This window comes from Passer domesticus, chromosome 6, assembly GCF_036417665.1.
Source record: "Passer domesticus isolate bPasDom1 chromosome 6, bPasDom1.hap1, whole genome shotgun sequence".
Classification (NCBI taxonomy): domain Eukaryota; kingdom Metazoa; phylum Chordata; class Aves; order Passeriformes; family Passeridae; genus Passer; species Passer domesticus.
The window spans coordinates 60,956,016-60,980,400 of NC_087479.1; the positions used below are offsets into that span (position 1 = coordinate 60,956,016).

The window sequence follows — 24,385 nt, forward strand, 5'->3', positions numbered from 1 at the left end:
TTTGCCTTTACATATAGGGTACATTATAAATGGAAGCAATCTTTATAGTTTCATGTAAATTGAAGAAAATATCTGAGAAACCCAAGGTCCCAAGAAGTGAGTACACTGCCAGCCAATTCCAGCCTGCAGTATCACTGCTTCCATTGACCTATTACTGGAAGAGGAGCAGCTCTTATGGGAAAATTATTTTGGAAAAATGGGAAAATTTTTCAGAGAAAAGTATCAGTGAGCTGGCAATATTCAGACAATATTCCTTCAACCAGTACCAACTGTATTCATGAGAACTGTCAGGACTCTGTAAGGTACTTCAGAAAACCTATGCAAAGCACAGATAACCCATGATTCTGGTTGGCTGCCTACAGAGTGCCTCAGACTCCTTCTGTTTTATGATTCCTAGTTATGCTGGAAAGCTTAGTCTATGTGCTTTTAGATAAAATATAATAGGCAAAGAACAGAAAAGTCTCAAGGTATGTTTTCCAGTCTTATATATGAACAGTTAAGGGCAACACCAAAATGATGAAAACAGTTACACAGAAATCTGGAAACTGTCTCCTACCTCCATCCCCTGGTTTTTAAATCAACGGAGCTACATGCATAAGCAAGAAAATTACATTTGGAAAGTAGCTAAAGGCAGATTGTTTTATTAGATCTTGCTTGAATTTAGACTAGAGGTTGTTCTTTTAAATGAGCAGGCCTGCAATAAATTTATTTAACTCCATGATTTTCATTAAAATGACTTCTAATTTACACTGGGTTATGAAGGGAGAACAAAGGTGGCATAATTTCAATAATGTTTATCCTTAGGCTTAATTTTCTTTAAATAGTACAAAGCATTCTCTCAAAGTTTTCAAAATGATGTCAGTGTGAGTCTATGGGGCATGATGTTACAGAGTTGGAATGAAATTATGTCACTGGAAATCTATGAAACCAGCACTGTCAGTAATGAACCAAAGCTATACTAATGTGTTTTAAAAAAGTGAAAATAATCTGAATGGAATGAAAAACTTTAAATAAAATTAAGCTATTGCAGGTCGCATACTATTTATCCAAGACTGCAGTCATTGGTTTTGATTCCAGATCCAAATACACATATATATTTGGCTAGGTAGTCAAATCCAGTCCAATGCCATCTGTCGTATTTTACGTGTTTCAAATCTACCGTATCTCAAGTGACTTAACTAGCATGGAAGTCTTTGGGCCAAATTTGACCAGAGTATAAGTAATACTGGGAATTGTATACCAAGTACATCAACTGGAGAAGAGTACAAATGGCTGGAAAATTTAAACTAGCACAGCGAGTGGACACATTTTACTCTTTCTGCAATGTGAAAGCAGGAAATCCACACCTGGTCATTCTCCCAGCTTCTAAAAACAGCCATCTAAATGCAAGTCAGTGGTGAATTAGTTGCATTTATGAGGAGAGCACGAGCAGAAGTTAACATATGACAACATGGCTGCATGATATTTCACTGATACCAACTTTTCTTGCTACATCTTTTTCTTCTCTTTATGGGCCCAGATTAGCACTTGCCATCATCTTAAAGCAAATTTCTAATATATTTGAACTTAAAATGGGTTTTCTCTGTAATGATATTGCCATAGAGAAATTAAGGATTGGCATTTCAGCTTAAAAAATGTATGACTTTCACGTACTGATATTCACTGTTTCATTTCATACACATCCCTATTTTGCCACAGTCATAACACCCATTTTTTGAATCTCCTTACCAGATCTATGTGTATATCCTTACACTATTACTCCATTAATACTGAACATAACATACAAATTAGAACTATTTTATTTCTCAGCCACATTGATAAATCTTACTTACGTCCTAAATTGTACACATATAAATCAATTCAGAACTTTTTTTATTCAGGCTTTTATTCTAAACTGTTTAGCACAAAATAAATTTCAGCTGAAATCAGTCTCATGTAGTTTGGTGTGTTAATGTTGAATTTTTAACTGCTTTGACACAAGACAAGATATTTTACATGGACACAAAACTGCCAGTTTGGTAAATTTGGGCAATAAAAGGCAAAATATTGATGTTCTTGCTCCCCACAGCCCCACTTTGACAGCATATTTGATACTAACTTTGTTCAGAATCCTCACTTTTCCATGAGACAGATCCAGGAAAAATCATGGTAATACTATCATTTTTGTTCTGTGGAATTCCAAGTTTATCTTTGGAATGCTTTCCAAGAGTTTACTATACTTTCATGACACTTGTGAGGGGCTGACCAGGTGCCAAGCCCTGAAATCCATTTAAAGTGCAGCAAATGTTACCAAAAAACCACACTTCCTTGGCATGAAATTTTAAAGATAAAAAATTGATGGGGTTAAAGGAGAATCAGACTTAAAGAATGCACAGATTTTTCATATTGTGCTATTTTTCTGTGGGGTATTTAATAATTTTAGGATCTGGTAACTCTCTTGACACAGGAATGAATTATTTAAAGTTAGTATTAGTAATTCAGTTTAGTTTTGATAGCTGCTAGCTGTAACCTGACAGCACTTCAATTCAGTCACATGGAAATTCCCTGTTGTATATATTCTAGTATGCTGGATCTCTTTGCACTCATCAGTTTTATATCTTTCTGCAAATACCAGAAGAAACGTTGTTCTAGGTTCTGGCAAAGATCTTGGAAAGGGAAAATGTGCTAGTTGCCAAAAAGACACTGATTACTCTAACAGAGTAGCCCAGAGTTTCTATCCTTTCCCTTTTAATATGTAAACTTGTTTCTGATTTAGAACTGATTCCTGGCAAAGGTGTTTTCCTCAGTGCTCATTTGTGTATAGCTAGGCTCTATGTTGACTCCCATCTTAGAGAACACAAACCACTTTTCACTTACTCAGAAGCATGAATAAATTTTATAACATTTAGTCCTGTATTTCAGAACAGGAAGGCAGAGTGAGCACACATAATAGGAACAGAAGCAGTACTTCTATTGCATGTATGCTTTTAAATCATGACTGCAATAGCAAGAATTATGTAAAACTCATTTAAAAAAAATACAACAAAAAGAAGAGCTATGTTTAGACAAATCCAGTATGTATGCATCAAATATGCAAGTACTCTTGCATCCTTCAATACTTCATCTTTAGATTTCACTTCTTTCAGAGATGTACTTTTCAATTCTTGCCAGAATAATAGATTTCCCTTTGATAAGGTGATCAAGTGATGCTTTGGTAAAGCCTGAAAAAGCAATGGAAACATTCTTGACTGAAATACCTTCTCAAATATTGTCTGTTGTTCAATGCTGCTACATCTGAACTGTGCACTAGACAGTGCTTCCTCTGTTCCACACCTGCATGGTGTGCCCTGGCCATATCTTAATCCATGAGAAGGCAAGATTTCCTTTTTAACCTTACCTCTCCTCCTGTTTTCAGGTTATCACAGAGGAGGCTGCATGCTCCCTCTGAACATTTAACAAACCTTGTGTGCCCAAAATTTTATCTACCGCATATTCTAAACACAGACCTAACTAGGAATCACTGTTGCAGTTTCTAAAAAATTCAGTTGACTGTCTACAGATCTGTTAAATCTTTAAGCTTTCTTCGATTTTTATTGAGGAACCAGTTTCCCAGCTGGCACTGAGGAAAGTAATTTCTACAGAATCTTTGTGCACTCATCTTTGTCTTCACAGTGTCTCTCTCTATATGCAGTTTAAAGATACTTTTCATTATAGCGCATTTGTTCTGCAAAACAGTTTGACTAGATTAAAAATTAGCATGCAGACATAAATATTTCAAACTCAGGGCCAAAATAGAGAAGGTTAAATCAACATTTCCTTCTTCCATTTGCCATACTTGAAGGGTACAGTTCTCCCTTTTAATTCACCCCCATGTTTAAAAATTACCCAGTTAACATATTAACACTCCTTGATGTATTTTGAGTTGACGTCACCTAAATTTTTAAATTTTTAGTCAAAGGACTAGGTTTCACAGATAGTAGTGTGGCACATGTGCCTTTGTACACACCCATGTATAACTTACACACACAAACACACTCACATAAAATACATGAAGTACCCTGTGCACAGGTAAGATGGAGTGTAAAGCACACAAGAGTTCCTAAATGCAAACATATGTGTTAAGTTGGGAGATCATAATAGATCTTCATAACATTTTTTCCACTTCTGTATTATGAATAAAGCAAAATGAATGTGTGTTGTAAAACAAAACTTCTTCAGACTGGAGAATCTATTAAGTTAGTATTAGCTTTTATTCTCAAAAGGCTTCGGTTTTTAAACAATTTTTGTTATTATGTTAATCTTGAAAGTGAAAACTAATTGTTAGGACAAGACTTTTAGTTCTAATTGCATCATGGATAGCCTCAGGCAGTAGCTGTAAACAGAGATAAAGCTACAGAGATCTTTCCCTTAGACAAGCTTTGCTAATGCTAAGCACCAGTGCTGAGAAATTCTTTCCAGGTAACTTTCCTCTCACAGTATCTCCTGAGCAGTTATTATGAATTTTGAACAGTTTAAGAAACATGAATGTGAAGATCATAGTGTAAAATGTAATTATACCTATTTTCACATCAATATAATCTTTCATCATCAGGATACTCTTAGTTTTTGAACTGGACTCTTTACTTCAATATTAGCAAAAAGGGAATATTACATAAAAAATCCTGAAGTATTAAATGTTGATACATTCATATTCACTAGAATCTGCAAAAAATTACTTGATGGCTTGAAGTCAAATACAGCCAGAGTCCTGGCTTCAAAAAATACTCGTTGAGGAACCCTTTAGATATATATATATATACACACTGCCAGACCTGCATCAAACACATGATCTCCATATTTCCTACAGCAAAGATTTCATGCCACAGACACCATGGTATATGGCATAAAGCTTTGAGCTTTAAGGCATCTCCTCTGGCTCAAACCTCAAGGCAGCTTTTGGACTAAATGGAAACAAGAGTAGAGAACAGACAGAGTTAGAAAAGCACCATCACAAGCCTTGTCAGTATGTTACAGACATATTGCTTTTCACCAGTCTGAAAGAAGGGATGTGGATGCCTTGCACATTTAATAAAAAGCTTTTGCCCTACTATTCCATATATACTGAGATACTCCAAAAACATTGTTTGCTTATTTGTCCTCAAAAAATTTTTGTACTGGTAGGAATTCCTGAAGCACTGAGAACCAGCTTTACTTCTCAGAGATTTAATTTTTTTTTGTGCTGTACTCAGGGCTATGTCAAGACTGAATACTAAAATGATAATAGCTAATAAAAAAATCTCTGAACAAAACCACATCTCCTTTGCTATTACTTTTCCTAAGTTGGAAATGTGTTTTAAAATTAGGCAAGTAAGACTGTAACCCTGAGTAAATTAGCTATATTATAGCTGAATCTAACAAAATTATACACAATTATCAATACATGCAGACCAGGTTTTCATGGCCTCCTTCAGAATCTGGGTTTATGTCCAGAATTGCTAAGAATTGTTAAGTAGAACTTTCTACAGTATCTTTTGCAAACACTATATTAAATTTAAAAACAAAACAGAAAAAAAAAATCCCACCACTCAGCAAAGACTAAAGAGAAGGAGGGAGATGAGAACAATGTACACTTTCAGCATGAAATTGCCATGATATCATTCTTTGGCTTGCCAATACTTGGAGAAACTGGGTTGGAGAGGAGAGAATGAAACAGAAACAGGATTCTTTGTACCCTTATGAAATGCTAAATTTTCCTTATCCCTCTTGCCTGTCAGTGAATCATGAGGAAGTTGTTAAGTAAAAGAAATTTGCATGAGCACCACTGAAATTTCTGAAACACTGAGTTTTTTGCAGCCTACCATTTTATTTGATTTATGTGAGTTGGGTTTGAAGGTTCTACACAGAATTCTGAATACTGCTATGGTTCTACACCTTAGACACCACAGAAATACATGTAAAAAGAAAAATTAAAATAAAAATTCCAAATATCTAAAATACATTTAAAACACATACATTTTGACTGGGAAATGTTTTAGGTTAGGAATTTTTAAACTGTATTATATAAATAATTAAATTTATTGTTCAAAACAGTATTTAAGTATTATCTTCAACTACAGTGTCTGAAAATAAGTGAGCTATATTAGTTTAACTGGGTTTATAATAGGCTAGCTAATGGCAACATGTTTCTCACGTCTGATATGGGAAGTGAAACCTGAGCTATAAAAAGAATAACTGCTTCAACAATTTTTTATGTGTTCCCTTGACGGAAACCAGGAGGTATTTTGAAACCTAAAGCAATACCACTTTAGTTGAGCTCAAATATCTTCTAGGGAAAGCAACATGCTAAATGTTACCAAGAGCAAAATGGTATCAAAAGGTTAAATATCTGTGGCAGTTAAAAAAAAAAATTCAAATAGAAACTCATTTTGTGACTTACCTGGGCTGCCTTTAAGTGACCTATTGATATGCTCCATCTAAAATCATGCTAGAAGAACAGGGCCAGGAAGCCATCAGTTGGTTGCCAAGCCAAAAGCCCCTGGCTACTCCTGTCTTTGAATTTTCCTGCCACACCAGAACCGCTTGCCCAGATCCATAGTTATTCCAATGGAAAGATTCAAAATTGTGTCTGGGCTCCAGATCAAGATTCACTGTATAGAGATCAAATATTCCATGACATCTTCATTCAAAAGGAAAAATAAAAATTAAAAATTAAGGAAAAGGAAGGATTTAAGATGGCGGGTTGCGGGGCAGAGCACAGATGAGGTAGAAACCTTTACAGAAACCTTTATGTGCAGATGAGAAACTTTGACACAGAGGCAGAAACCCATTTCCCTCATATTTAAAAAATCTTTGAGATTATTAAAACTTACTTCAAATGAGACGGAAAATTATCATGGTTATGCATTTGCCAGATTGTTATAAACATATCTCCTTATGAATCAATAATTACCCTTACATACATTAAAGTTCATGTTAAGCTACCGTGGTATCATGCTAAAGGTTGAGAAAAGCAAGACTGTCCAAGGCAGTAAACACAGCAGAGGAAGCAGCAATTTTCCTTAGGCTGTGTTGTGATAAGGGGTGATGGTTTTAAACTGATGTGAGAGTTGATTTAGATGAGATATAAGGAATAAGTGTTTTACAACGAGGGTGGTGAGGCCATGGCACAAGTTTCCCAGAGAGACTGTGGATGTCCCATCCCTGGAAACATTCAAGGCCAGGATGGATGGGTGAGCAACCTGGTCTAGTTGAAGAAACCTCTGCTTATAGGAGGAGGTTGGACTAGATGACATCTAAGGCTCCCTTCCAAACCAAACCATTCTATGATTCTACATAAAACCTTAATGCAAATTTAAAAATTACTTAACTTTATTTCAGTATTATTTACAAAAGCAATCACAACCTAGTAAGTAGCACAAATGGGATGTTTTGGGCAACAGTTCTGGCCCTCTTCTGAATAGTAAAAGCTTCAGAGCGAGCTGCATCTAGTTGTTTAGAGAAGAGGTACATTCTCAGGACTGCAAAACCTAAAATATCTAGCAAAATATCTAATAATTTTCACAGCATATATTCATCTAAATATAGTGTTTATAACTAAAGCACTTCAGCATCTGTTCCCATGACTGAAATAATATCTTAATAAAATAAGAAATTTTAATGACCTGGTATGTGGAATTTTACAGGGTGGGGGGGAAGTGGGGGGAGCTTGAGTTGTATTTTAAACCTTTAGGTAAATCCAATTTTCAGGAGATGAAAATCCAATTTTCATGAGTTGAAAATCCAATTCTCATGAGTTGGTGTGCTTATGATAGCACACCATGAAGCAATTGGTATCAAGTGATGCTGATTTACGACTTGATGAGCAATCTATAGCTGGTCTTCAGTTTAGTAGTTGCTGGTTTTTGGTAGATACACTTAAGATAACAGTTAACTCTGGGATCTCCCAAGTTTATTAATCTTTGGCAAAGAAAATGTTTTCTCTGTTTAAAACTTCCTCATAGCAACGTATTCTTGTTTTGTTCTGAGTTTCAAAAATCAGTGACAACAAAAAGAGTAAAAGATGATTTAGATCTCAATGAGATTTGTAAAACAATTTATTAAAAAAAAGTATTAAAAAAGTGTTAGAAATTTGAGCATTCACCATTTAAAAAATCAAAATATAGGGGAAAGTTTGTTTTTGCGTACAGCTAACCCTCATAGTTCATTACTAGAAGACATCTTGAACTATATTATTTTCAGAAGGGGATAAATAATGGCAACTGCATATTCAGTTTTAACTCCAAATTCCACATTAAGATAGGAGTTTTATCCCATGGCTTGTGTGGGCTACCACTGACTTCAGGGCATTTCCAACAACCTGAACCCATCTCTAAGTTAGTACTTATTTTGTAGCATTCATGTGATAATTAAGAAACTTTTAATCAAGGCAAAAATGAAGTAATTACAGTTTCCTTAATGTTCTGTTGTTAAAGGAGGGCAACTACACAACAAACTTCAGTGAAAATTCATTATTTGATGCACAAAGCATGTAAGCGGTCTTGGACTCAAACTTCTAATGTAGAGAAGAAAATAAACAAAACCAAAGAAAATAAAGTCAGGATCAAATGGTGACCTTTGCTGGGCATTTGTGATTTCTGCTGATGGAGGTGCCGGGGAAGCACAAATCTGGTCCCATGTGAACTGGCATAGTCACTAGATACAGCTATTTCCATTTGTGATATACAAGGAGATGACCAGCTCAAGGAGAAAAACAATAACTAATACTCCCAAGTCTAGGATCTTACAGGTACCTGTGGAACTACTAAAACCTGTATTTTAATCTCTCATGTATTTTGATCATGAACTAAATTTTATACAGTTCACCACAAAGAGCTTGAAGGGCAAGCTGTCATTATATTAAAATAACATATATAAAATTTGAGTGCACTTAACCTTAAAATCTCTTTCCTTAATTCTACCTTAATGTAGGCAACAATATTTTCCAGTCATTTAAAATTATTTACATTAACAAATGGAATTTAAAATATTAAGTAAAAATAGCTATTAATACTATCCTAAATTGTTAGAAGCAAATTATATTTGAAAGGAAATTTTTTTATATGTTGTAGTTTAGATAAAAATCTAAAAATCTGCACTGAAAAAGCATTATTCAATATATCCTAAGAGTATTATTTCTGTTATTGCAATATAAGAGAGATACACTGAATTTATCATGACTGTTTCATAGTCTTTGAAATAGTCTAGACTAATAAATAATTAAAGGACATAACTGTTATAGATAAAGGTCTCATTTTATTGCTTTGCTACCATAAGAGTTTCTTGTTATATAATTATTTTTATTTTTTGAAAGATAATCTATTCCCACTGACTGGCGCAGATGCAGCTTAAGTTCTGTATGAGTTTCTTTTCTTTTAAAGTTGTAGTATAACATCTCAAAATAGAATCTAAATAAATCGAGGTAAAAAGCATCCCCAAAATTTATAACCAAAATATATCAAATTGACAGTTTAATTTTTACATTTTTAATCTGAAAGACAAATAATACAAAATGCTATGTAACTCTGTAGTTTGATTATAAATTCCATTAATTAGCATAGAAAATAGAGAGGAATTTCTTGTTCCTCTCCACTGAAAGAACCCTGAAGATGAGATGAAGGCATCCCTCTGATTCTAACAAAAAAAAAAAACCCAAAAAAAACCCAAAAAAAAAAACAAAACAAAAAAAAAAAAAAAACCAAACAAAAAAAAACCACCACAAAAAACCAAAAACAACAAAACAAACAACCCCCCCCACACACAAAAAAACCAAAAAAAAAAAAAAAAAACCAAAAACAAACAAACAAACAAAAGCCACCAAAACTTTTAAAGAGAATAAAAACCAAAAATAAAAATTCAACTTCTCCCATCTCTCTAGAAAGAATGGGCATGTGACAGCTTCTGCTAGCAAAGACAAAATCCTGCTGGAACAGACTAGTTGATAAACTCTCTGCCATGCAAATCATCACTATTCTCATTAAAATACGTTCTGTATTTCAACATGAGAAAGGATTTGGAAATATTGATTACTTTTCCTCTGGTCAGAACTAGAAGGTGTCAGAGAGGACAAAGTCATCAATAAACACATGGGATAAAATCCTGCTGTGTTGACATATTGTAAAAAGTACTTTATACCTTTATATGCATATTGCCAGAGGTGGAGTTTAAACATGAAATATAGCAGATACAGTTTTTGGTGAACAACACGAATACTTACAAAGTGTAACTGAATATAACGAGAGGAAAAAACTTGCTTTCACACTGACAAGAGAATGACAAAGAAATAAAATATTTTTAAGAACACACTCTAACTTCCTCCCGGTTTTAGGAATAGAAAGGTAAAACCACATTGTATTAAATATTTTAAAAGCCCACATACCACTTTATGTTAAATCGTGGCCAGCCCAGTTCTAGGCAGAACCATAATTCCCGAGTCAAGATATAAAGCCAATGGGAAATTCCCATGTAGGCTAAGATTTCTCTAAGAGTATTACACTAAAGCTAAGGAATATGGCAATAGATAGTCAATGCATTTCCATGCCTGAATCCTAAACCTCCAATGACAATCCCTTATGAACAGCGCAGAAGCTTTGGTTAACAGATGCCACCACATAAGCCATAAGCCACATTTTTTCTTCTCTCCAGATGGCAGCAGGAGTTATGTTTACAGTAGAAAAGTATACTGTACACACTGTATATCATAAAGAATCAGGTGGGACTTTTTCCTTTTCAATTAGCATTGTATAGTAATTATCTAAACCTACAGTGAAGAATATTAACCTAAATTCACCATACAAATATTTTAGCATTCTTCTATAAAAGACAGATATACTTACCTTGACTCTGTTAAATGTACTTCCATTAGTGTCATACCTAGTCAACTCACCAAAGAAAAAGCTTACAGAAGAAATGTAAAGCTCAGTGCTACCCTTTAAAAGCAACACCACAAATAGCAGCATCTCCATTTCTAAAGCATCAGGTTTAATAAACTGTCTTCTAAACTGCGAGCACATGCTGCTGTCCCATCATAAATGCAGAATATAGTATTGTCTAGTAAATGTCAAATGGATTCTTATAAAATGATTTATCTATTCAACAGAAACACAAAGTAATAACTGAGAGAAAGGAAATACTTTTCCCCACTAATATTTTCAGTATAAACTTATAGGATCCAATCCTTAGTTCTCAACAACACACTATAAATAAAGGCTTTTTGTTTTGAAAATTCTTGTCTGTAGATTAGTGGTGGATTTGATTAGCAGTCTACATGGGTTCTTAGCTGTGGAGATGCTGGTCCATTACCTGTAATATAAAAGGAGTAAGAGAAGCACAAAAAAAGGAGAAGAGGGAAGTTATATAACTTGGTCTATTTTTGTATTCTCGGTATTGAGGGGGGAAAAAAGTCTAAAATAATGAGATAAATACTGCATATTTTCCCAGCTTTGTTACTCATCTTTATTTATCTTTAAAGTATTGACAATGTTTTTTGTATAATTAATTACCACACAGAAAATACTTCTGGTGCTGTTGTGCAGGGTAATTTTACCCTAGTTTATTCTTGCCAGAAAAGGAAACTCCCCATTACACCTGGGGAATGTCTTGCTTTGCCATCTTTAGCTCTTGCTAAGGAAAACAGCTGAATTTTAGGGTGATACTTTTAGACACAAAGCTTCAGAATATTCTATCCTAGCCTCCTCCTGAGAAGAATTCTCATTCTACTAATTTCAGATAATGTAATACTGTTATAACTTCAGATCTAGAAGCCTGAATTATAAATACTAAGGCAGAAAATTACCACAGGTAATTTTCCAAGAACTAGAATGTTACTCTTCTTGAAGATGCATTACACCCTAAAAAAGCCAATATGATTTGCTAAAAATTTTTCTTATCTCCAAATGGAGTTTTCATTGTGCAATAATGAATAGAGGGAGACACTTGGAATTAAAGAAAACACAGTATTTGATTGTCCACAGAAGGAGGTCACTGAAGCAAACAAGTCTAAGCTAGTGAGAAAAATTGCAGAGCTATTGCACAGCCTGTCAGTTCCACTGAATCTGAATATTGCGTCAAAGACATATTCTGTAAAAAAATTTCCACCAAGTCTAACAAGAACTTCATTGGGTGAAAGTAAAATGGAGTAACTTCAACAGTTTTCCATTAAATTAGGAGCTAATCATTTGACTTACAAAGGGTTTTTTTGTAAAGAAGTTTCTAATGAACCCTTTCAAAGTTCTAGACACTAAATTAACATGAATGGCTGCACAAATGCAGTACATCAGTGAAAAAAGGTAGAAAATTAAATCAAGAGGGGCAAAAAATATGTATTTAATTTCTCATACTTTATACTCAATGAAAGTCAGTCAACTATTTAACTAGAAATCTCAGTTCTTGAAAGGACCAGATAGGGGAGCTGTAGCTGCTTTTTTACTGAGTGCAAAACCAGCATCATCAGGTACAAAGTGAAGAGAGAGATGTCCATGGGCTTCTGTCTCCATGGAGGCATCTAGGCCTAAATAAGAAAAGCTGCAGGCAGGAAGGGGAAAAAAAATAAAGAATAAAGGGAGAGGCAGGAGAGAAAGGGTAACTAAAAGAACAAGCAAGCTGCAACTTAAGGTGGAGCAGGGCAGGGTTCTGCCTAATGTCAAAAGATTAATGGTAGAGTGTAGAATAAAATGGATTTCCTGACAGTTCTGTAGGCAGCACTCAATTCCAGCCACCCCACTAACACGTTCAGTATCACTGTTTGTCCAAGAGCTTTTGAGTCCTGTGCAGTGAATTTTACTGGCCCTTTAAGGACTTTTTTTTTTTTTTTTTTTAACAATAAATGAAACCTGAGAAGGCGGAGAAGAATTCCACCTTCAGTAGCACGAGACTGAAATGTCATCTTTTCTGTGATTGTAAAGCTGTTGGAGAGGAATTGGCACAAAGTAAAGAAGTGTCCAGCTGAAAGGTCTCCAAAACCAACTCGTATCTGGGCACAAAATAGGGCTGGACTTCAGACATGCCTTTCCCCAGGTCTTTTACAGTCTTAAGTTGAGAATTACTGTAGGTGTCTACAAACACAAAGAAGACTGAGATTAGAAGCCCAAAGAGACCAATGACTGTTGCTGTCCCGAGGCCCAAGATGTGTTTTCAGAATTCACTCACAAGATCCCAGGCATCCCACTGTATCTCCTTTAGAGTTAGGGTAATTGAAAACTCCTCATGTGCCCATGATTTTGACATTTTAAACACCCTGGAAAGTTATTTTTTGTGGATAAAGCTCAGGAAAGGATTTTCACTGCTAATAACATAAACTTGGAGTGAAAGTATTGAAAGTGAAGGTATTGAAAGACTGGAAGTAAGTAGGCCTGGGAAAAGCAGAACAACTGTGAAAATCTTTGGAATAAGGAAGACAAAAAAAAAAAAAGCTAGGAATATTATGTTGAAGGAAAAACAAAAGACAGAAACACACCACACAAAAGCTATGAGTACAACTTATGCATTTGAATTGGAAAGTCAGAGCAAAGCATTTGAGATCTGTATAATCAATTTGCTTTCTACTTCTCTGTCTTTTCAGTTCTTATATGCTATATGATACATCATCCCTACCTGGATGGTTTTGAGTAAAATGTACTTCTATATTTATACACAAGTACATCCTTCTCACCAGGAAGACGCAATAGTCCATATTAGACTGTCTGCAGAGTGATTTTTCTATATATATATTTATAAAAACATATATATTACACATATATTATGCCAGTGAATCTGAAAATAATGTTTCTACACAGGTACTCTAGCAGGTAAATAACACCTTTCCTTTCCTGGGATTTAAAAGAAGAAAGTATTAAATAAACATTGTATTATTACTATAGCAAATTAATGTTACATGATATTAATTATTAAGAATACAAGGTCAAATATTTAAGAGCAATCACATACTTATCAACTGGTCTACAAGGCAGAGAACACATCTATATGTCACAGGAAAAATCAGAAGCTTTAAAACCAGGACCCATTACATCATCTAATGTGACTCCATTTGCACTACAGATAATTTCCCAACAATTTGAATGTCATCATAGGTATGGACCAAAATGACAGATCCTTCTGAGAGAAGCTGGTTAGTTTGGGGAAAATTTTCATACTAATGCATATACAATGCAACACGAGGTAACTTGAAAACAGAATTCCTGTCACTGAAAATGTTAAAGAAGTACTTTTTGTACAGGTGTGATTGACATTTCTTACTATAGAAATCTCTGCTGCCTTCTGCAAGAAGCAAGCACTTCAAACTCTGTGACTCTCTCCCAATTTATGACCCAAACATTTTTACAAGTTTTCATGACTTGTTATTCTTTATTTTTAAAAATAGGTTTCTTCATTCAGTTCCATTCTGAAAGTTTAAGGCATAATGGTAGGATGGTAGGAGAGTGAAAAAGCAAATGATTAATTTTATGTTGCACACATACAGAGATCCTGCTAATTGTGAACCAGTGTTTCAATTTTAAATAAGATGGTCATTTATCATTTATTTTAACTTATTAATATAATCCATTAATGTAAAATATGTCTTCCATCTTTTCTGTGGAAGTGGAATTTAGAATCGTTCCTACTTGGAAGGAAGGAAAAAGAATCTACAAGCAGATAAATTTTTATTGAAAATACATTTTTAGGATCTAAGCCACCACAGCATTATTTTAATCATATTCAGTTTATGCATTATGGAAACATTTCGTAAGAAACTGCTTTTGGGGCATGCAATTTTATCAGGAGATTCAAGCATCTTAATGTTTTTATGAAGTTTCGTAATTCCCCTTAATTCATGGATTTAAAATTTCTATTAGGAAATTAAATATTTTCCCATGTTAAAAGAAAAAAATTACTCTAATTTTAATGGGACACTTTTTGCTACATATTCCAAATTATTTCCTTTCCTTAGGAATCACTTCAAATTGACACATGTACTTTGTTTCTGTGATTTTTTTCCTTGAAATCTATGCTCTGCCATGTTTTATTTTGCTTTGCTATTCCTTTTTCACTTATTCCATATATAGATATAAATTAATAAAAGAGGAACTTGGGACACTTTCTCTTCTGGTTTGAATGCTGGTTTTGGGGTCTTTTTCCTAACAGAACTTGCAGAATTAGAAAAAAAATACAAATATTATTAAATAATTTCTGAAAAAATAATCTTAGCCATCAATTAATAGGAGTTAACTCCTACCACTTGACATACTTGTAGCATTCCTGAAATGATAGATTTTTTAAATTCTCTAAAGGTTACTGCAGAAAGCTAATAGGCTAATACAGTAGTGGATATACTAAGCCATCTTCAAACAATGAAACTGTTGATCTCAATTTAACTAGAACACATTGGGTTGTAAACAAATGGCATTTATTTGGCTGTGTCACGCTGTGTAAAGAACATACAGCCTAGGAGGAACTACCTCAGTGGCATCAAATTCGGTGCCAAATACCAACACAATTAAAAATCAGCTACACACCCTGAATCTGCTTTTCACAACTGTCCAAAGAAAGGCTAATGTATCTAGTTATGTACTCAAGAACATGTAGAGTGAAGGGTAAAAACTTACTGTGATTCAGTGAAATGTTCCAAGATGAAGTTCAAACCAACCAGAACCAGAAGACAATTGACATTTAAAACCTAGGAAAATGAACTTGTTCCCACTGAAATGCATGGCAAGTTTCCATTTATATAAGTTTTGCAGGAATGATCTTTAATACTGCTGTTTATTACCTAATCTATATTACTATTATTTTTTTGCACAATTCAACTTGGAATGCAGTAGTGTGATATGGAAAGGGATTTTTGTTTGCAAACTTGGAATGAAATCTGGCTTGGACTAGATTGCATAATAAAGAAGTCAGCAAAAGGGAATTTGACACTCACCATTCTGGCAGAACTCAAGTTTCTCAAAACAAAAATATTAAAAATACTTTGATACTGTTTTTAAAATGAAAACCAAAAGGAAGAAAATGTAAATGTTAAACTGTGCCAGATTACTGAGGTCTTTAGTTAATAATCATTACCTTCTTCAAAGTGGTTTGAAACTAGTACTAAAGCTATTGCCTAAATATACTGCAGAATTTTAAAAAAGTCCCTTACTAGCTACAAACCAGAAAAGCTATTAATCCTTTATACTCAAATATCTGTGAGATTTAAAAAATCCCTTATTTCTTCTTCTTTATGACCTATTACTGAATTAATTAGGAGTTCTTATTACTTATTCAGCACAATACTTATACATGTTCCCAACTTCACACTCCCGAGAGAACCCAAACCCTTATCTGCCTTCATTGACTTCACTGTGAGTTATGTGAAGCAGAAGTTTGTGACTGAATAAGCGCTCTGGTATTTTGTTGAACCAGGAACTTCACTTCTGCAGATAAGAAGTGATCCCTCTGACTTCTTCTGTTTACAAGTGCTCAGTTTTATCAGGTCACAGTTATGAGCCTTTAGCAAAATAGGGATAACAGTTATTTGAGAGCAAGACCTATCATTTTGTCAAGTCATGACTCAAGAATAGTGCATGTGGAGAGGAAGATGGGAAGAAGTGTAGTATGAATCATATTCTTAACATACAACTACAGAATAACAAGATTAGCATATTTTCAATTATTATTACCATAGCCATCTATAGAGACGATTAAGTGGATCAGATGAATTAATCTTTGAAAGTAAAGATGTGCTAAATTCAGCCACATAATAATGCTAGCAAATATTGATACTGATTAACTTTGTGCTATGGGAGTTAATAATCTACACACAAAGTCTGCAATACAGCTCTGGGTTTGGAAATATCTGTCAATCAAATGATGTACTATGGATTTTAACGGTTTGCTCACACTGCTTTAGCAATATATCTTAGTCATGACTTGGCAATTCAATGATCATGAAGCCTTTGATCTGTTTCCTGATCTGTTAAATAGTATCAGCCAAAACAGAGTGGGAGAAAGGCTGTTTTAATGCAGTGGATATTCTTTCAAGCCAAACCGAGAAGTCACCAGCTCTATTTCTGAATACTTTTCTTTTGGTTGCAATTGATTAAAGAGAGAGCAAATTCAATGATCTAAAGTCAGAAGGATATTTATCACATACTAATAATTCCTTGGGCCAGTTAACACACCGTAGGTTATTTATTCTCCAACTGTGTCATAAAAATGAGTCAGTGCTGGTTAACCAGAAATATTTTTTCCTGTTAATCAGTGATGTAATTTTCAAAGTGGAAGGTAGCAGTAAAGTAAAAACAAAATGTGATAATAAAATCTTTACCCTAATAAAAAGGATCTTCTCTCCAACTCTGTATCTTCCCTGTGAAAGACGCTCCACACAGAACTTATTAGGGCATTTACAAGGTGGATCTTCAGAAATGTGTTTAACCTATAAAACAAGAAGTTATTAATAGGAACTGTTTAAAATAGCATGGATACCAAAACATTCAATAAGACACTTGTCATAATGTATCATTTAATATAAGTATTAATTGATGATATTTTTCTTGGTTTTGCTTAACATTTCCGTAACCCCAGAAAGCACCCTATGGTGCTTCCAATAACAATGATTTAGTAGCCGAGTTAAAATAGTTACACAGTTCAGCATCAAATTTGCACTCTTTATCTGAAGTCAAGCAGTTTGCTACGTGGAGTCTAGCACCAAACTTTTGTAACTGCATTCTCAGTATTTTATGATGAATCAGCTCAAAGTGCTAATATAGTTAACAGGCAAAATGAAGATGTCACAAGATGCATCCTGCCTTCTAAATATATATACATATACAGGTGTCTTCCTTACCATTAAGAGGCTCTGCCTCTTTAAAATTGTGCTCAAACCCCTTAGGAAAAAAGCATACAGAAAATATTGTGACATGATGAAAAATTAATGCCAAGACACCCCCCAGCAGTTTCAACTACCATTTGATGATCTCCTTGTTAGGGCTAGCTAAATCCAAGTTAATTTAAGGGACCTCAAGAACACTATCATTGCCAAACCTAACTACATAACCCCAAAAAATAAGGGCTGAGAAGAAACAGATGAAAACCACCTTCCTGCATGTTATTAGCTGCACCAGCTTGACTTTGGCCTCCTTGCTCTGGCATGTGCTACCAAAGACATTGATGTTTAGTACAAGTACATTTTATACTCCTAAATGATGGGAAAGTAGCAAAGGCATCAATATCAAAAGAGCAGGTCTGGCTGTGAAACTCTTCCTTGGCATTCAAATTGCACTTCTGCATAGGAACAGTGAGAATAAGTGCAGCATTTTCATACACTGAGTTTTTCTTGGACAAAATACCTACCTAGTATGTCAGCACCAAACAATGCAGAATGCCAGAGGAACCTGTAGATGTTTGTCCACTTCAAACAATATTCCAAAGACATTTTCATATCCAGTTTGTAAACCAAGGCCTGTAAAAATGGTCTGAGGCCCAGGAAAGGATATTTTCAGAAGAGCTAACAAATTAAAGTCTTATATTGTTTCATAAAAAGAAAAAATGCTTGGCCAAAGCTGTAGCACTCTAATGAGTGTTTTGTTTATCAAGAATAGATAAGGTTTGTGAAGTACAAACGTTTCTTCAGATCTGCTTTAAGAATTAGGTTGCAGTATGTTAAATAAGCCAGAAAGGCAACCAATTATTGTTTCTCTATTTTTGAAACTAGCCCTGTTGAGTGATTTAAAGGCTTTCCAGATATTTCTGAAATGGTTCAATGCCTTTATTTGAATAACATCATTAATTAATTAATTGTGGAGGGTTTTTATAAGTATTCTTAAGACTTATTTATTTTTAATCAGGGAATAATATTTTTATGAAGAAAAATAACTAAAATAACACGTAACAGAGGAGCTCTACATGTATTTTACACACAAAAAGTATTTCTCAAGTATCAGATGAGTTGTCCTCAGTTTGAATGTATCAAGTTTTGAATTTTAACATCAGTTACTCAAATTATTTTTATCAACATGGATGAGACTTAGCCTCCATTTCTAGATAGTTAATGTACAATAGGAATAACTTAAATGAAATCAGTGGCTGATTACTTAAATCCAAGTGCAGGTTGCTGAGGATGAAAAAGGTGTACTCCTGTATTTCTTGGAAGGTGGTACCAAGACTGGAATTGTGCTTAGGGAGTTTTTTGGCAATGGCCCTCTGAATATTGTTCAATAATGAGGGATTCCTGACATAATATCCTATGGCATTATCACCCTGACAGCTGAACATGGGTAGTAGGAACTTAATGCTTCATCCACCAGAGTTCATATAAGGAATCAAACCCCCAGAGTAACTGGGCCTAAACACATTCAAGGCTGTTTTGAACTGTAAGCAAAATAGACCCATCTTCTGCCTGTGGAGAATGAAAGCCAACAGTTCTATTCTGATGTAAAGCAGAGGATAATAAGATCTTCACTGCTGATCCTGCTGTTGAGGGTTCCATTGCCTTACTGTCCCAAAGGACACAGAAGCATTGAGTGGAATTTGGAAATCAAATAAGGAAGCAGAGGCAGGAATTATATTCTATTTTATTTTAAGTCTGGACTATATGAGAAACTGCTGCTATTTTATGGTGTGAGTGTCTGGGGCAGTGCAGGTCAGGATTCTAGCTGGATGAATTCCATTCTGTTTCTATCCATACTGCTTTCTAAATTAAAGGAGGTGGTTAGAGAAAACCTGCTTTCTCCCTGTTCAATTTCTACATGATATGCAGTCACCAGCCTCCTTCTACACATAACTGTTCTTTCTCAATTCTGTTGAAACACAAGTCCTTTTGCAAAGTTAAGGAAGAAATACAAACCAGAAAATTTTAAATGTAATTATAGTCATCAAATAAAAGAAGTGTTTCAATAAAATGAAGGAACATTATATTCCATCTGCTCTTTGTAACAGGAAAGTGGCACATGGATTTTTCAAGAAGTGCTTTGTAACTCCCAGGTGGCACATCTACCTTGCAATGTAGTAGTTACTATGGTAACTGCTTCTTTTTACAGGCTAGATTTGTACTTTTCCAGTTTAACCTCTTCATGGTCTCCAAATGTGTCCTTTTCATCTGATTCCAGCTATTTCAAATGAACCCCTGTGGGTTTGCACCAGAAACATGAACACTCAATATGCTGCAACAAGCTTAATGAAATTGAAAGCAAGATTCTAACAGTGAGGAAAACAATGCTTGTTTTTTTACTATGTGAGAATCATGCAGAACAGCAAAAAATTAGGCTGAAATATCTCTGAAGCGTTTGTTAACATTCAGTACAAGTCAGTATGAGCCAAATCTTGTCCTGATTCAGTCCTTCCTCAGACAAAGCACCAAGTGGGAGTTGGTGAATAAGGAGTAAAAGAGTAATAAGAAGGGAATGTGGTGCTAAGCACCAAGCTAGGCTAAGCTGCAGAGCTCCTACACAGTGTGATTTTTTTTTTCCTAAGCTTCAGGCATAAATAATTGCGGTCAAAAACCAAATAAGTCTGTAAGTCAACAAATGTTTAAAATAGAGTGAGATGTTAAACTCAGGCTTGTGTGTGTTTTGCATATCAGAATCAATAAGATAGGAAGAAGCTTCCTCTCACAACTTACAGCATCATCCAAGAGTTTCCCTGTACTCTTTTTCCCGGGAGACTTTGTGGGTGATGGTGAAGGAGATGGAAGGGGAGCTGAAAGTGTTTCCTCTTGTTCAATCTCTTTTTCCAATTTTATTAATCCAGGAGGTTCCACCCCACACCTTTTGGAAACATGCAAATAATAAACTATTAGTCCATAGAAAGTATTATGTATTTTAAAACAAAACAGTGGAAAGAATTTCTACTTTGTGTGTAATAACAGAATGATACACATTAACAAAAATGTTTAAATACACCAAGCCATACTGCCATAATTTCAAATTAATTTAAAAAAAATAAGATGCAGTCTCTCAGTTAATCAAATTTACAGGAAATACAGGTACTTTTTCAGCTTCTCTGTCTGATATCATATATGCTGATGAATAATTTATGAACAACACTAGACCTCAAAAATTGCAATATTATGCAGGACATAGTCAAGTTCAGTACATTTGCACTTTTTTTCTATTTTATTTTCTTTCTTTCCAAACAGAATCTTTTCAAATTACTTAACAACTTATATTTTGTATTAGTATTTTCTGAAGAAATACAAATGGCCATTACTCTTCAGAAGTGGTTAGTGTTTCTACTAATTTATTTTTGACAGTCTTCAGATCTCTGTTAACAGTGGCAACACACTTGTTGGTCTAGCTCCAGCTAGAACAAAATACATGCAACTTCATCATGGATAAACTCAGAACACTTGAAGAACAAGATTCTTTTTGAAAGATCTTCTGAAAGCTTTATGGCAAGTGATTGAGTCAGTATCTCACAGCAAGCAGCAGAACTTGGGCAGAAGTCAAAAGTCTAAAAGCGCACCCCATTTTCCTAATTACCGATAATCCCCTTCTGGGTTTTGGGGTTTTTTTACCTGCCAACACTGAATAAACCCCAGAAAAACACTCAGAGTTCCTTTTTCAGAGAATGACTTCAGCTTGAAAAAGTTATCATGCCAGGTAGACTTCTCACAGCAAACTACTTGCACAAATGAAATTATATTTTTTTCTGCTGCAGAAAAGTCCACGGTCCAGATGCAGAACTATAGTGACTTACCTAGATAGAGACCTGGACACTAAAATATGGAGCAGTAAGAAATACATATCATGAAAACTAAAGCTAATTACCATAATGATCTTAGAAGTGTACAGAGAAAAGATATAAGCACACATACTAGCTTTTGCATTTTCCTGATAATGTTTAATTTAGTCTGCCTAGTAAATTAATAGAAAGCAAACCAGGAACCAAATCTGTGCTTGTATTGGCTTGTAACTGGTGCAGTCTGTGTAATGAAAAGCCAGCCAACACTGAAGCAAGCACTTATATACAATCTATTTACTTCCTGTCTGTCTGCAGATGCTGACAGGCTGTAAATCATGGAATTCCCATTGGGCTCTAAGCCTACTTCTGCATACAGCCTTACTCATCAAATAAAACTCTTCCAGGGTAAGAAATGTTGCTTCTTTGCTTCTACTGCTTTTCATAGTTTGTAAATTTCATCTTTGTGAGAGATTTTTGAAGTTTCCTCTACTTCCAGTATTCTGAATTCCTTTGATGAACAGTTGAAAAATAAAATCAATGATCAAAAAATACACACACTTTTTCCCCCCATATGCTGTATGAACCCAAAGCAAAGTTGCTGGAAAACTGAAAGTGTAAAAAGCCACATCTTTTCTGAGAGGGGTAGAGGTGCAAATTCTGGGAAGGTATGCTGAGCATTTCCTTTTCTGCTCCTTTCTAGCCTGGCTTCTCACAACTACATGTGAAGCAGCAATGGACTGTAACATGATCTGTTAGATTTCTTAAAGCACCACTTTCTGTTTTTATCAAGGTAAAATTGAATACAATAACAGAAAGACCTTGAAATTTTCCAATAGTAATTCCAAAAGACCTGTGAGGGTTGTTTAACCCTGCAGAGTTTAACAGTAACCCAAGAACTTCATCTTTTGTGCAGAAAAAATAATTTATCTGCTTTCCATTGTATAATCTCTGACTTTCAAATACTTAGGAGAATGTTGGACCTTGTACAACCCACTGCAACAGTCCTGTGCATTTTCAGAGGTAAATTCCACCCTGTAGGACACTTCCCTCTCTCATAAATCTCACTGTATTGACATAACATCTGCCAGTGACACAAAGCCTCATTTTAACTATTGAAGTTTTGCAGACGATCTCAGAACTTTGTTTTCATAAAAAGCTGAAATTCAGGATAATTTATCAGGCCATTGTATTTTTATTAATATCTTTGAACGGCCACTTTTTGAGCCAAATGGTCACACCAGTTTCCCACTCACTGTGCAATCCATCCATCAAGACCTCGTGTCCCTGATTTGTCTAAGAGGACACTATGTGATAACGTGCTAAAAGCATTCCTAAAGCAAAGGTAAATCATCACCTGCCTTCCCTCCTCCAGAGAGTATCTGTTGAATACAAGTTGAGCAGAACAGAGCTCAATTTAACTCCTCCTCAAGCAATCCTCATTCTTCCTCACTTGTGCCTCAATCACAAGTTCATTTGCATTAAATAAAAAAGTTTAGGTTGACTTTCAGGAGTTACAGACCTGAAAACTAAGAGTAATCTAGCTGGGCAAAGTGTGCCAAAAGCTGAGTCCTTGTGATGAGTAAGCCACTTTGAACATATCTTTCTGCTTCTACAATTACTCAGTGTCTCTGACACTTTTTGTTCTTTAAAAACAGATTGAGACATTTTTTCAAAGATCTCTACAGCTCCTGCTCTGGAAAGCAGATCCCTAAGACTGCCAACAGACCCAGTTTGCTTTACAAAGCACACATCTGACTTCCCTCTTGTTTAAAGCAGCACAGCAACCTCACTTTATTGTGCTCTTTCCTACCCTTAAAGAAGGCATTTATCAATTCTCGTTTCCCATACAGTTCTGGTTTACCAGAGCTCAGGCAAAACAGGCATCATATATTTGGTTTTCAATTGTATAAACCACAGTTTTTGTGTACCTTGGAAGTGTACAAGATTATAAAAGGGGATTTGTTTGTTTTTCAAGAGATACTAGAGCAGTAACATGTTATTTGACCCCTAAGCTACAAATAAAATTAAAATAAAGAAACATAAATACAGAAATGGAAACACAGTATGTAAAATAATCATTAATGATATATGGTAATATTCATGCAATATAAATAGAAAATAGAATACACATATTTTAAGGATAAAGGGATCGATATGCATAATAATGAAAGCATGGCTTATTTATTTATTTATTCAGCGCTTCTTTTCATGTCTGGAACAGAAAGAATCCGAGACGTGGAAGCTTAAGACAAATTTAAAGCGTAACATTCTGTTTTCATTCCCTTGTAGATCTATTGAGACATCAAATCTCACTGCAAAATGAGATTAATGTAACTCAACCAACTTTAGCAGAATCCAACACTGCCTAACCACAACCATGCATTACCTGAGGAAGTTGGATACTAGAAAGTAACCAACCAGGGCAGATACCCCTGACAGTTATGCCCCAGGCACAGGGGCTTTGGGTGCTGTAGGTCTATCTCCAAGCTGGTCTTGAAAGCAGTTTGTTTGCACAGGCAAATTAAGATTCATTAAAATGAACTTCATTATGCACCTGCAGATCAAAATACTTTCTGCTTCGTAGGAAGTTAAAGCAATTTGCCATTTGAATACAAGTTGTAGAGATAACAAAATAACTGAAAACTTGAAATCACTTTTTTTTTTGACCATTGCTGTTCCTATGCAAGCTTCCACTGACAGCAAGGATTTTCTGAAACTTGACCAGGAGACAAATTTCTAGTTTTCCATGTGAGTTCATTCA

At 34.9% G+C, this 24,385-nt stretch overlaps 1 protein-coding gene across 4 annotated transcripts in view; it reads right to left on the reverse strand.

The window, feature by feature from the left end:
- GAS2 (growth arrest specific 2) overlaps window positions 1–24,385 on the reverse strand; it is a 93,407-nt gene that overhangs the window by 18,040 nt on the left and 50,982 nt on the right. For 2 of the 4 annotated variants that reach the window (XM_064426200.1, XM_064426202.1), the window contains 2 exons: window positions 20,564–20,708; window positions 17,273–17,380 (listed from right to left, as the gene is read on the reverse strand). In XM_064426200.1, the coding sequence (XP_064282270.1) occupies window positions 17,273–17,380; window positions 20,564–20,708 (253 nt within the window). Of the gene's footprint in view, window positions 1–2,033; window positions 3,201–9,822; window positions 13,047–17,272; window positions 17,381–20,563; window positions 20,709–24,385 lie in introns of those variants that run through there. The other 2 variants (XM_064426201.1, XM_064426203.1) reach the window with 2 other exon arrangements.